General features: G+C 43.6%; 1 protein-coding gene across 1 annotated transcript in view; it reads right to left on the bottom strand.

The window, feature by feature from the left end:
* Positions 1–1618: 1618 nt before the first annotated feature.
* The window catches only part of si:ch211-186j3.6 (neural-cadherin), a 437178-nt gene continuing 424166 nt past the window's right edge, over positions 1619–14630 (bottom strand). Inside the window, 2 exon segments of the mRNA XM_034117220.1 lie at positions 1619–2427; positions 13506–13660. Of these exon segments, the coding sequence (XP_033973111.1) occupies positions 1804–2427; positions 13506–13660 (779 nt within the window). The 3' untranslated portion in view covers positions 1619–1803.

The raw sequence follows: 14630 nt of genomic DNA, 5'->3' as shown, positions 1-14630 counted from the left end.
AGTGGAAACGCGCCATAAGCCAACTTCATAATCCCCAAACGTCAACAAGCGCTCCGGTCCCAGTTGTGTGCGTCACTTTTTAGTGTCCCCCTATCTGTGTGGTTTGAGCTTCTTGCAGCGTTTTTTACTTGCAGCGCTTTCAGTTAACGTTGAACATGTTTTGTTGGTGAATGTTTTCTTAATGTAGTGCATGTTGTCAACTCGTTGAATATTTTTCGTCATTTGCACGTGTCTTGGCAGATTTGTGTTTTTTTATTTGCATCGTATTTTGAAAGTGCAGCGCGTTTGCACCTGTCGGCTACCGTACAATGGTGCTCAGTTCACCACAGAGAACGGCCTGATTCAACCCTCTACCCAGTAATCATCTCTCCTATGGGGGGTAAAAAGACTCTCCGCGTCCTGCTTTACCTTTTCGATGTTTTTACACAAATTATTCCCCAACAGCATGAAGTCTTTTTTATCGTCAACATAAAGGCCCATCAAGCTTATGTGAAAAGGAAGCCAAACAAGAGGAACACTTGCTGGCAATTCGCAGCTTGGATAATAACTGCACACTTATTATTTCCTTCCAATTTTCCGTAAACACTCAAGAAGAGTGTGTGGTAATTTAGCAAAGGGACAATGGATAAGTGTATGGCACAGGTATCTGCTCTGAATAACATGTAATCATTATTTAGCCCTGCTCTTTCAGTTGGTTGAGTAGTCACCTTGACGTATTTGTATTCCACCGTGCAATTGTCTGGTTAAATAGTGTCTCGCAGACGCCACATTTGGTATGCCTGAGCAAGAGCGTTCGCGCCACAGAGCAACAGAGCGAGTATTTCCTCCCTCCTGCAGTCCGCACGTCCGCTTTCATTTCTTTGTAACAAAGCCGTTTGAGTTTTTGGTGCGCCCTCCCTCGGGTGAGGAGGAACGCGTGGCGGAGGAGCGTGAATGAGAATAGGAAATCACATGAAGACGAGGGCGCAGTAGTAAGTAGAAGCTTGATGTCTAACCCACGCAGCGTTGAAACTTGAAACACCCAACCAATACAGAATTACTCAACCCACTGAAGGACACATTACCAGAAGAAAGGAATAATAATCTCACCCTGCACTGCAACCCAGTGCTGGTCCAAGCACCTTTTAAAAAAAAAATCTCGTACAAACATTGACAGAAGCTGTGTACAGCCAGGCAGCGAGAACACAACGTGTCCACAATATACTGGAAACTATTTGATGGGCTAGTCAGAATGATCCCACTCGTCTTTACTGTCGTGTAACAGTGCAGAGGAGGGTTTATGTAGGAGTGCTTTGTTAATTTACAAAGAATATATTCAGCGGCAAGGTGCTAAAAATATCAACTGGCACTGATTTGCTCAGGTACAAAAAAAACGTTAAAAAGAAGGCCGGATCGTTTCAGCTGACACTCATCCAGAGCAGCGAACAATGAGTGTTGGAGAAAAAAAAAAGCAAATTTAGGTTTTAGTGACTGGAACAGATTTTTGTGACAGTGAAGCTAAGCTCCGTCATGATGAGTAGACCGGCAAGGGAACCTGACGGGCAGGTTTGATAACGTCTGCTCCTGCACAGATGTCCTCTGAGGGAGAGCTCTTTGCACGGGGACACTTTCCTTCTGTCTGTTAGGCCCCCGGTTGATTGACAGGGCTCATTGTCCTGTGAAAGCAGCACAGCGACTGAGGGGGGGGGGTGTAGCGATTTCTGTCCGTCAGTCAGTCTCTCGCTGTTTTCCCGCCCTCGGTTTGTCGCTAAGCTAATTGATTGTTTTGGGTCGGGGGTCCCGTCAGTTTTGGTGTGTCTGAGCTCAGAGGTCGCTGGCCTCGGCCCGCTCGTACAGGGCCCGCAGCTTCTCGAAGCGGGGCCCCCACTCCCCGAGTGTCTCCTCCCTCCTCCCCTCCCCTCCTCCACCCCCGTCCCCCACGCTCCCTCCATCTAGCCCTGCCGAGCTGAAGGAGCTCAGGGAGCCGGCGGGCGACCCCCCTCCCTCGGTGGAGAACACCTGCAGGGAGTCGAAGGGCCCCGTGTCCGGGTGCTGGTCAGCGTCGCGGATGATCTCACACAGGTAGCGCGCCAGGTCCTGGCTGGAGAAGGACAGGGAGCGGCGGGCCAGCTGGGAGGGGCGGGCCTGGCCCTGCGCCGGAAGTCTGGTGGGGGGGACGTCCCTACGGAGGCTGGCCGTGTTGGAGGTGGCGGTGGAGCAGGAGGAGGCCGCGGAGGGGGGCAGGGTGGTGGAGCAGGTCGTCCGGCTGAGCATGTCCAGCTGCTGGGCGCAGGGCGGGGCCGGGGGCGCCTGGTGGAGGAGGAGGTGGTGGTGGTGGTGGAGGGGAGGAGGGGGAGGGTGGTGCAGAGCTCTGGAGCGACAGTACTGGACCGACTGGGCCGGGCTCGGCTGGAGGGACTTCTGCAGCTCCGCCATGTCGTAGGCATTCTGAAAACACAAAAAACACGGTCATTACCCAAGTATAATTAAATATAGTTTTGAGGTAGTTGTACCGGGGGTATTTTATTTTCATGCTACTTTATACATGTTGAAAGCCTATATTGTACTTTTTACTCCACTACATTTATATTTGAAAGTTTAAGTCACTTTGCAGATTCAGATTATTAAAATATACAAAATATAAATAAACGAAATAGCATATAATTATAGATTAATTTATTCCAGAACAATTCAGTTTTTTTTGGCATAATATGCTACAACTTAAAAAATATATTTATTACGTTTTTAAACATTCTAAAGTATGAAACCTTTTCGACATGCACAAACCATTACTTTTTTTTCGACTTTTTCGGCAAACTATACTATTACTGTTTTTCGATATAATTTACTAGGACTTTTTTTTCTACATGCTATACTATGACTTTTTCTCCAAGTTTTTCGAGGTGCTATACTATGAATCCTTTTTGACATGCTAAAGTATGAATCTTTTTCGTCATGCTATACTATGACTTTTTGTTAAACTTTTTCGACATTCTATTCCAGTGTTGTAGTCAAGTCACCAATTCACGAGTCCAATTCACGAGTCCAAGTCACTCTCGAGTCCCCACTTTTCGAGTCCGAGTCCAAGTCCAAGTCACCTAGGGAGAGTCTGAGTCGAGTCCAAGTCCGAGTCTGAGTCCGAGTCACCCAAGGCAACACACTCTCACTCCCTACGCGTCCAGGAGCGACGCTTGGTCAGGGTCCCGTGGCGTCCAGTTGTGACGCGCCGAGGCTCCTTCAGCTTCATAAACGGACGCAAAGAGCTTTCAACTGATTGCAATGTATTCTCATCGGCGGCGGTATTTGATGCTCATGGAAGCACGGCATTCGTTTGTGTCGGAGGCTGTTAAAGGCAATGTGAGCGTCCATTCCCATTGGATAACGGAGAATTGTACACCCGGAAGTAAGTATTCTCCTTACTGTCGATTGATTTGACAGAGATATGTCCACTACTCATCAACTCAAAAACACCAGATTATCCTTGTTAATTAAACGACATTGATAGGTTTTAGTGTGTGTACAATGCTTTTGTCAAGTCGTTTTCTATGAGTTTTTACCCACAATCCTCTGTAGCAACCATAGACTGTATACAAAAATTAAATAATACATTATTCCGAGTGTGCTTGCTTTTCTCTTTGAAAGTCATCACATAACGGCATTGTAATACACGTTTCGGCTGCATTAAATATTACATATCTGCCGTAGTTAACTCTATTTATAGAGCCCTGATGAGAACACTTCGAGACAAACAGGAACTGCCGCCAAAACTGAAAACTTGATGTGGATCTTAAATATATAAGCAATTAAACAACATCTTACATTTCTTTTCACACAATACGTCTCCTTGCAGTATCAACACTAATTCGGCTGACTTTTATATTTGATCCAATTGGTAGATAGGCTGTATTTACGCCATAACGGTGCACAGCTGATAGAAAGGGACACCTACTGGTTAAAGCACGTCAGCATTTTATAATTTTATTATTAGATATTAATAGGAGGATGTGCAAAACAGACAAACTAATAAGGCTTTATTTAAACATTAAAGAATACTTTAGGTTAAGGTCTTCTTTTGAATAAGAAAAAAGCTTTGGGGGTATCGAAGAAGAATATGGAGGGATGAAACCCTCTTTGATGGTCACACATGCAGAGCACACAGCACACACAGTGAAATTTGTATCTACAGATAAATATTAAGCCTGACAAAGTACTTAACGTCTAATATATTGCTTTCCTGCAATGTTAACTATGTTTAAGCACTTATTTTAACTGATATTATACATATGTATTATACTCTTATAAGATGTATGTAGATAGTATAATGTGCAGAATACGACAATGTAATGGTGGAGGTACACACATATTGATAGATGTCTTGTAATGCACTGTTGAGGAACCTGCGACCCAAGTTTTTCATTCATTGCATAACTACACCGTAGTTGTGTATAATATGATATGTCAATAAACCTTAGAAAATCTTGAAATCTTGAATGGGATGTGCAAAGTAGTCATTATATACAGTCTTTAGTTAACTATTAGTAGAGAATAACGACGAGTAAAGAATATACTTTATAGGGATCCTATTAATATCTAATAATAAAAATATTAAAATTCATTAACGTGCTTTAACCAGTAGGTGTCCCTTTCTATCAGCTGTGCACCGTTATGGCGTAAATACAGCCTATCTACCAATTGGATCAAATATAAAAGTCAGCCGAATTAGTGTTGATACTGCAAGGAGACGTATTGTGTGAAAAGAAATGTAAGATGTTGTTTAATTGCTTATATATTTAAGATCCACGTCAAGTTTTCAGTTTTGGCGGCAGTTCCTGTTTGTCTAGAAGTCTTGTCATCAGGGCTCTATAAATAGAGTTAACTACGGCAGATATGTCATATTTAATGCTGCCGAAACGTGTATTACAATGCGGTTATGTGATGACTTTCAAAGAGAAAAGCAAGCACACTCGGAATAATGTATTATTTAATTTTTTTATACAGTTTGCTACAGAGGATTGTGGGTAATGTAATGTCTTCGGCCATCCAAAACTCATAGAAAACGACTTGTTTCTCAGAATTGAAGGGGAAAACGTGACAAAAGCATTGTACACACACTAAAACCTATCAATGTCGTTTAATTAACAAGAATAATCTGGTGTTTTTGAGTTGATGAGTAGTGGAGATATCACTGTCAAATCAATCGACAGTAAGGGGAATACTTACTTCCGGGTGTACAATTCTCCGTTATCCAATGGGAATGGACGCTCACATTGCATTTAACAGCCTCCGACACAAACGAATGCCGTGCTTCCCTAAGCGTCAAATACCGCCGCAGATGGGAATACATTGCAATCAGTTGAAAGCTATTTGCGTCTGTTTATGAAGCTGAAGGAGCCTCGGCGCGTCACAACTGGACGCCACGGGACCCTGACCAAGCGTCGCTCCTGGACGCTTACCCCTAGATTCCACCGGGTCCGTCTGCGCCGCGTTACGGCTGCGCCGCGGTTTTGGTCCGGCCTCCTCCGGCGTCATACCCTACCAGGCGCGTTTCAGAAGCATTTCAGAAGCATTTCAGAAGCGGAGCGTCTTGCCTGCCGGCTCGCAGTTTTTGTTGATTTGGGCATATTTCCTGGACAGGCTACTTTGTACAGACAAAGTTAATAATAACTGTAATATTCCAGTTATAAACAACATGAATCAAAGATGTGTTGCTGTATTTTAGTGGTAAAAAAAATGCATTCATCATCATAATTATTCTATATTTAATTTACACAGTGCCTGTAAACCGGAGGAGAACGCTGGCATTTCTCCTCCTACTTGAAAGACTACGGAGGGATAGGGTCTGCAAAATTAGTTTGTGTGTGTATATATATATAGGTCTATATTATATAGCTCTGAACGTTCCACTTCCTGCCTGCCCGACCTTACGTTACGGCTGCGCCGCGACAAAAATAGGATTCGATCCTAATTTTAGAGGAGCCCTGCGCCGAGCCGCTTCTGGGACGCTTCTGAGCCGTAACGCGCCGCGTGTGGTGGAATAGCACCCATTGACTAGAGTGGCCGCGATCGCCGTGAGCAGCGCGGCGCAGCCGTAATGCGCCCGTAACCCCTAGATTCCACCGGGTCCGTCTGTGCCGCGTTACGGCTGCGCCGCGGTTTTGGTCCGGCCTCCTCCGGCGTCATACCCTACCAGGCGCGTTTCAGAAGCATTTCAGAAGCATTTCAGAAGCGGAGAGTCTTGCCTGCCGGCTCGCAGTTTTTGTTGATTTGGGCATATTTCCTGGACAGGCTACTTTGTACAGACAAAGTTAATAATAACTGTAATATTCCAGTTATAAACGACATGAATCAAAGATGTGTTGCTGTATTTTAGTGGTAAAAAAAATGCATTCATCATCATAATTATTCTATATATATAATTTACACAGTGCCTGTAAACCGGAGGAGAACGCTGGCATTTCTCCTCCTACTTGAAAGACTACGGAGGGATAGGGTCTGCAAAATTAGTTTGTGTGTGTGTATATATATAGGTCTATATAGCTCTGAACGTTCCACTTCCTGCCTGCCCGACCTTACGTTACGGCTGCGACGCGACAAAAATAGGATTCGATCCTAATTTTAGAAAAGCCCTGCGCCGAGCCGCTTCTGGGACGCTTCTGGGACGCGTCTGAGCCGTAACGCGCCGCGTGTGGTGGAATAGCACCCATTGACTAGAGTGGCCGCGATCACCTTGAGCACCGCGGCGCAGCCGTAACGCGTCCGTAACGCGCCGCAGACGGACCCGGTGGAATCTAGGGGTTAGGGAGTGAGAGTGTGTTGCCCAAGGAGTGTCCGAGTCGAGTCAGAGTCATCATTACCTGTGTTTGAGTCCGAGTCCAAGTCTGAGTCACCCAAGAAGAGTCCAAGTCACAAGTCTTCATGTATTAATCTTAGTGGATATATTTGTTGAAATGTAGCTGTAGCTCCTCTACATTGCTTTTATCCTGTCATGTTATACTAATGTGTCTATTGAACTGCTGTGAAGCGAGTTTGGCTACACTTATTGTATAAAAGGTGCTATACAAATATAAAGCTTATTACTAATATTATTATTATTATTATTATTATTATTATTATTATTATTGTAAATGACCTTTAATATGTCTAACTATATTTAAGTGATTATATTTGTATGCCAATATTTTCCTATGGTAAAGTTTTCGTTTTGCACTTTTATTTTGATAGTAATAAGATCGGGACTCTTATTTTGAACGAACCTTTACCGGAAGTCAATGGACAACGGAGCAGTGTAAACACACATGTATAATGACGGATAGATGACGAATAAATTAACATATACTAAATAGTTACATTGGGTTTTTAGCATCTGGCTGATAAGGGCACAAGCTCTTACGTTGGTAATGATTGTATACAAGCAAGGGTGTGCAATAAACAGATACCATCAGTTGGAGAGTCTGACCATCATTCAGCCGGGGACGCTACAATTATTATAGTGAATGTTTAAATGATATCAATAAAGATTAAGCCCCAGAAAGCACATGGCTACTTAGCATGCAAAATTACACATTCTGCATGTTAAGTAGCCATGTGCTTTCGTGTTATCGGCTGAATCTTTATTTATTGATTAGATCACATTACTCTGATGATAGTGTTCAAGACAGCCTATATGTCTGAACTCGGTCCTTAGAGTAATGTGTTACGGAGCCTTCTCTTCAATATTGTTTCCACATAACGAGCATTTTGCGCTGCTCTTTTCCAATGTGGAAGCAGAATGTGTGAAAGCACACAGCACGATGCGGGGTGTGTCTCTGGACATCTCTATACTGGAATAGCGGGGCCCAGTACGTGAACTCGCCTCGCAGGTGCACACGCCAGGATAGAGTAGCCTACATCTGACTCCAGACAGAACTTGCTCGAATCCGAGTCCAAGTCGGAGCGTCAATGTACAAGTCGAGTCCGAGTCATCGTGGGTGAAAAATTCACGAGTCAGAGTCATCGTGCGCGAGAATTCACGAGTCGCCTTGCGTAGGATTGACGTGGGAAGGTTGCTTACGTAGTACAAAGCAAAAAAATAGGTACAGCAATTTTCCGACATTTTCCGATTCACAAAACATTGCGTACCGGCGAGTGCGTACGGCACTTCCTACGCCTGTTTCCCTTTATAAATCACAATCGACTCGTAACGCCCATATTTGCCTATAAATAGTCAAAGAAACGCCCATTCATTCATTCTGACTGACTGCATGAAGAAGATCGCAGGAAATGACGATAGAACAGCTAAAAAAGACATCTCACACCGTGTCAGATTTTGGTTATTTTGGGGAGGTCGAGATAAATCATATTGTTTGGTGGATGCAGTTTGAACCAGAGTAGCAGCATGGAGGTCGGATCGTCACCAAAATAAATAAATAAGTGGTCCGAAAAAAGTTAATGACAAAAAAAATACACATAACCTTCCTCAGGCAGTGTGTTTGTCCCGGGGACAGGAGACACCCCCTTGATGAGAAACTGTAAGAAATGATCGGGGAATCCCTCCGGAGTCATGACGACTGGATCTGAATTATTTTTGTTGTATTTGGTGGTTTGTGTTCCAGCTGTCGATCAGCAACTATATATCCATAATCCACCAGTTAAAGGAAATACAACTAATGTGTTGTGTTATATTAGCTGTACAATTTACCACATATGGTGTTCTTAGTTTCCATACCTCCTGTGTTTTACGAGAGACTTATCAAGTCTTGGCAAACGGCATAAAACACGATTAAACATGATAGTATATAAAACCATGCTCGTATCTATACAACCTATAGAAATGCAAAACGGCGTCAGTTTAGACGTAGTTCTGTCCTCCTGCTTACCGCATCATTTATGAGAAAACATTTCATAACATTAACACAACATATTCAAGGTGGTTTTAAATAACATATCCGTATTTATTTATTAAGTTATGTTTTTGTGTGCACTGAGGAGTCGCAAACAGGCGTTTGTTTAACCATTTTAAGATTGGCTTTAATCAATGTTTGAAAATGAATTCTTCATATATGATAAATGAGAGGTAAGATTTTATTTATGGTATTATTTCCACATATTTCTCTCCATTCTTCCTTCTGCCAACGGTGTCGCAGTTTCTCGTCTCTCCCGTTTGTGTGCTTAGTGCGTACGCATGGGTTAGAGTTTGCGTGGAGGACCGCACATTTTCCCATCAAGTTAGTATTTTATAAATCGCAAACATTGCATAGAAACTGGCGTACGCCATTTTTTGAGCGTATATCCCTTTATAAATGAGGCCCCTGGACTCGAGTACTCCATCTCTGTCTATGACTTTTTTTTGACGTGCTATACTATGACATTTTTCAACTTTTTCGACATACTTTACTATGACTTTTTTTCGACATACTATAGCCTACTCTGACTTTTCTTTTTTTACATAAAACATTTATTTTTTTACCTTTCGACAACAATTGAACATTTTACTTAAGTATGAGATCTTAGTAGTTCTTCCACCACTGATTAATTAACACATGCGAAAGCAGGGGAAAAGTTAGCAAAGAAACAAAAGAGCAAACTGCACATTAAACGTAGGACAGAATGTTTTTCAGAGTAAACACTTGAATGTGACAGAGAGCGATCATAACAATTAATAGAGAGCAGTTCTACCCATCACATTCACTGAATGTTAAACCCGTTTACGTTTTCCAATCTCTCCATTTACTGTTTCAAAAGTACGCATTTTTATATGTGTGTGTAAGTGAAACCAAGAGGATAACAAATTGTGAGATGATCCAGAAAGGAGAATCACCCTTTATTGCACCGGTGCTTTAGGGTTCAGGAGCCTCCATTTGGTTCATATACACTGTAACAGCCAAACACTCCAGCACTAATATGATTCTACAAACAGTAAGGCAGCAGGGGGAGGAGGAGGAGGAGGAGGGGGAGGAAATAATACACACGGAGGAGGTGTGGGTCGCTTTGTTAAACTGATTATGTGATGAGTGGAAAGAGCAGATTTTATTCCTCCAGAGAGCTTTCCAACAAGACTCTTGAGATTTAACTGCAACATCTGCTCTGCTTCAGGGAATCAGGACTGTGTGTGTGTGTGTGTGTGTGTGTGTGTGTATGTGTGTGTGTGTGTGTGTGTGTGTGTGTGTGTGTGTGTGTGTGTGTGTGTGTGTGTGTGTGTGTGTGTGTGTGTGTGTGTGTGTGTGTGTGTGTGTGTGTGTGTGTGTGTGTGTGTGTGTGTGTGTGTTTCGTATGTGTTTAGCTGAAGGTGATTTACAGTACGGACTACGGAGAACAAGGCCTTGAGAGTTTTTGGGTACTGACACCTGTGACAACAAGCTGTGTATGCATGTCCATTCTCTACTCGTGTGTTAGGGTGTGTGTGTGTGTGTGTGTGTGTGTGCAGCCTCGTGTTTGTTTCGATCAAAGCCGTGATATTATGCAAGCTTTTAAGTGCTGTCGAGTGCTTGTGGGTTATAGTGGCTTTTGGAGAGAGGAGATAAGGATTTGCGTGGGCCTAATTAAAACGTTAGCACACACACACACACACACACACACACACACACACACACACACACACACACACACACACACACACACACACACACACACACACACACACACACACACACACACACACACACACACACACACACACACACACACACACACTGGAGTATTCTATTCCAAATTGAATTGACTGTATCCATAATAAAACTGCTTCCTTTTATCCACAGCTGACTTAAAGTGAAATCTTAAAAAGTATTAAGGTGAAAACTTTTATCCTTTTTGTAGCACATGGGGGTATAGGATAAAATAAAGCAATGTGTATTGTACATGCATATTAACTGTTATTTTTATTCTTGGGTGTTTGGTAGAAAACATTTTCTTTTAGTTTTGCAAAAGATATATGGACACTAAAACATTCTATGATCCAGGCCCTTATATAGCAGCAAATGCTCAAGAAGAACATAAAACATAAAGGCTGTTTCACCAGCACACACATGAGCAAGTCAGATTCTTTTCTTAAAAAACATTGTGTTGAACTTGATTTTTATTTACTTTTGCACGACAATTTTTATATAAAGATGTATTTTGATACTTTTACGATTAAGCAATGTCTCGACAGTTTTGTGGGGGCCTTTATTACGGCTTCTGACCAATCAGAATACTCAATTCTGATTGGTCAATTTGGACCTTCCATAGTTGGTTATTTTCCGCTAGCAGAACGCTGCTAAGGAGAACATTACCATTGCTCCGGAGGATTATGGGACTATGTGCAGCCATATCAATAAATCAATCGTATTGTCTGCTTAATTTAACGTCAGCTGTGGACAACAAACATTTGTTTGCTCTATCGGAAAACACCATGGAATACTTTTAAAATATTCCCTTTTATATTTGTGGAGAGCAAAACACTTTGGCTTCATGATGGCTAAACTGTCCCCAGTAAAGAAAAGACGCAATAGAGGGAAAGAGGTTAAACACAGAGTGCTGGACGTCAGAGAAATCAACAGAAGAAGACAGGAAGTAAACACTAAAGGGAACAGCAGAAGAAGACAGACAGGGGGTGTTTCTCAATCGCGAGTACGCTTGCTTGGTAGCACATGTCTGCCGAGCATCTTGCTTCAGAAGCGAGGCAAGAATACTTCCTGGCATTCGGAAAACGAAGAGTGGAACACGCTAGCAAGTGTGCAGGTGTGCGTCATATGAGAGGCCCCGCCTTACATTTTCCGCCACAGATTTGGGGAAATTGGTCCGTGCGCAAAGCATTGTGGGGATTTTAAGACCGCGGAGTCTACACATGTGCAGCCTCGAAATTTCTCGCCACGAAGTACGCCGGGCTCGGTAGATTTCCAAGTATGCTGGAGATTGGAACAGTACTTCGGCGGCACTCGATGACGTAGTATGCTTGAAATAGTGGCTCTGAAGCAGCTTTACTCGCGATTGAGAAACACCCAGGAAGTGAATACTAAAGGGAACAGCAGAAGAAGACAGAAAGGAAGTGAACACTAAAGGGAACAGCAAAAGAAGACAGACAGGAAGTGAACACTAAAGGGAACAGCAGAAGAAGACAGAAAGGAAGTGAACACTAAAGGGAACAGCAGAAGAAGATAGACAGGAAGTGAACACTAAAGGGTAGGCAGAAGAAGACAGACAGGAAGTAAACACTAACGGGAACACAGTATGGGCTCTGGCAGTGTTTAAAGACTGGTTAATGGAAAATAAAATGCGAACAGATTTGGACAGTTACAGAAAACGATAGTTACGTCTATAACTACGGTTCTATGAGTCCCGGATGACCGCCAGAGGCAGTGCTTTATCACTGGATATGTCCATCGTGCGCATACCAATAACAACAAAGTCACCTGTGACCCACGTGACACCGGCTATATCTGCCGGTGTCGTCAGAGGATCTGTTCCCAGAATCTTCTCGCGAGCACACAATAATTCTGAGTGACAGGATACTCTGGCGGTCATCCGGGACTCATAGAACCGTAGTTACAGACGTAACTATCATTCTATTTCGTCCCTACTGACCGCCAGAGGCAGTGCTTTAGCACTGGATGACTTATACCAACCATGTCATGAAGAATCCAAGCCCTTGCTCACTACTGGAAGCAGCGGAGCTCGGCAAAAGGACCACGCCCAAAGAATGGGGAGTGGCGACATTAACCCGATAAAACCTGGAGAATGTGCCATAAGACGCCCACGACGCCACGGCGCAGATGGTCTCCAGGGGCACCCCTCTCAGGGCAGCCCAAGATGTTAAGATGCTCCTTGTAGAGTGGCCTCTCAGCCCTGATGGCAGGGGGCGGCCACTCGCCCCATAGGCATGTGAGATGGTATACCGACAACCCAGTGGGGCAGCCGCTGTTTAGAGGGCACAAACTCTTTCAGTGCCGCCATGGCAAACGAAGAGCTGCTCCGACTGCCGTAACAGGCAGTAGCATCGATATACGCCCTTAGGGCACCCACAGGGCACAGCAACTCTGACGTGCCGTTCTCCTGAATGTCAAAGCGTGCCAGCTGGACAGGCTGATTGAAGTGGGTTTGTGAATGTAGCCACAGTACTCTCGCGCAGCGAGAAGATGAAAGGAACAGATCCTCTGACGACACCGGCAGATATAGCCGGTGTCACGTGGGTCACAGGTGACTTTGTTGTTATTGGTACTCGAGCTGCGCATGCGCGCGATGGACATATCCAGTGCTAAAGCACCGCCTCTGGCGGTCAGTAGGGACAAAATAGAACCTCGATCAGAGCTGCCGTCATTTTAAGTTACGTTGTTCTCGCCGCAATTCTAGCCGTTGGTACCAAGTGGAACGGACCATATTTCTCTTAGCGGAAGCAATATGATCATTTTTAAGTAAAAAAAAAAAAGTTGAATCAATATTGTGAGTCAAGCCGGTTAATTTAGGGTGGCTGATCACCCTGCCTATGTTTATTTTCATGAATGACCGCCCCGCTGCATATTATCCCTTACATAATGAATAAATCAAGTGTGTGGGTGTGTGTGTGGATGATGTACCTGGTCCTCCTCCCCGCCTCCCTCCTCATCATAGTTGAGGACATTCTCCCGGATGTCCTCCCAGCCGTCGTGGTGGGCGGAGACGTGGTACACGCCCTCCTTCAGCCCCTTGTAGCTCCTCCAGCGCGTGTACAGGAAGATGCCCAGCAGCAGCACTGTAGACAGACAGATGAAGAGGTTCATCAGTGGCGGGCATTAGAATTGACAGTTTCAATGATTAAGATCCTTCAGCCGATTAAGGTGCGGCCCCAGAGAGAGGGGCTGCCTGATGGAGTCGGCCTTGAGCATCATTTGACCAAAATGTGATGAGTTGTGGGGGATAATGATGCTCTGGGGTTCAAGATAACAAGATTATTTCTTAGCTGCCATTTGATCAAATATATTTCAAAGAAGGTTTTTTTCACTCAAGTGCATCTGTTGGAGGCCACCAGTATATTATACACACACACACATACACACACTTCCTTTCAAACAGAGTCAAAATCCTTCCAAGCAATATTCATCCTATTTTATTTACTTGTGGAAGAGAGATGTCAAAGATTACCAGGGCTAGCAAAAATGTTGTATTTATGCACCATGGGAAGTGTTCCACCTGAGCAGGAGTTTTTGACAGCTGAATTGGCTAAAGTGAACAAACTGTGGAAATGACTTTAAGCTGGAATACGCAAAATTAGGCTTTTAGAGGAAAACCTCAGTCCTCACTTTAAGGACGTCAAACAATAACGACCCAGACAACCTGCTTTGGTGTGTGCAAATGATAAACTAACTCTAGTGTAAACCCAACTGCGTGATTATTAGAGGTTCAGATTAAAAGTTGCAGTTTTAAGAACAAGAAAGTGAGTATGTGAGTCATCAGTGATTCACTTTAACATAATTTGTATCCCCCCAATTCTTTTTTTTAAGCCTAACAAGTAGTTTATTTACAAAAAATGTACATTATTAGAGAAGGCGCGAAGCAAGACATTTAAACCCTCAACTCGCTAAGAAAAGTTTACTGAAGCAATTAAATAATTTGTGTCATTTTTTCATAGACTTCCATAGAAGAGGAACTACTTTTTTCAACCTGTGGAGTCACTCAATGTTTGCCGAAAGAGAGAATGCAGGTTCAAGGCACTTCCGCATTTT

The sequence above is a fragment of the Trematomus bernacchii genome, unplaced genomic scaffold (genome assembly GCF_902827165.1).
Source record: "Trematomus bernacchii unplaced genomic scaffold, fTreBer1.1, whole genome shotgun sequence".
Taxonomy (NCBI): domain Eukaryota; kingdom Metazoa; phylum Chordata; class Actinopteri; order Perciformes; family Nototheniidae; genus Trematomus; species Trematomus bernacchii.
This window is presented reverse-complemented; position numbering and strand designations above follow the sequence as displayed.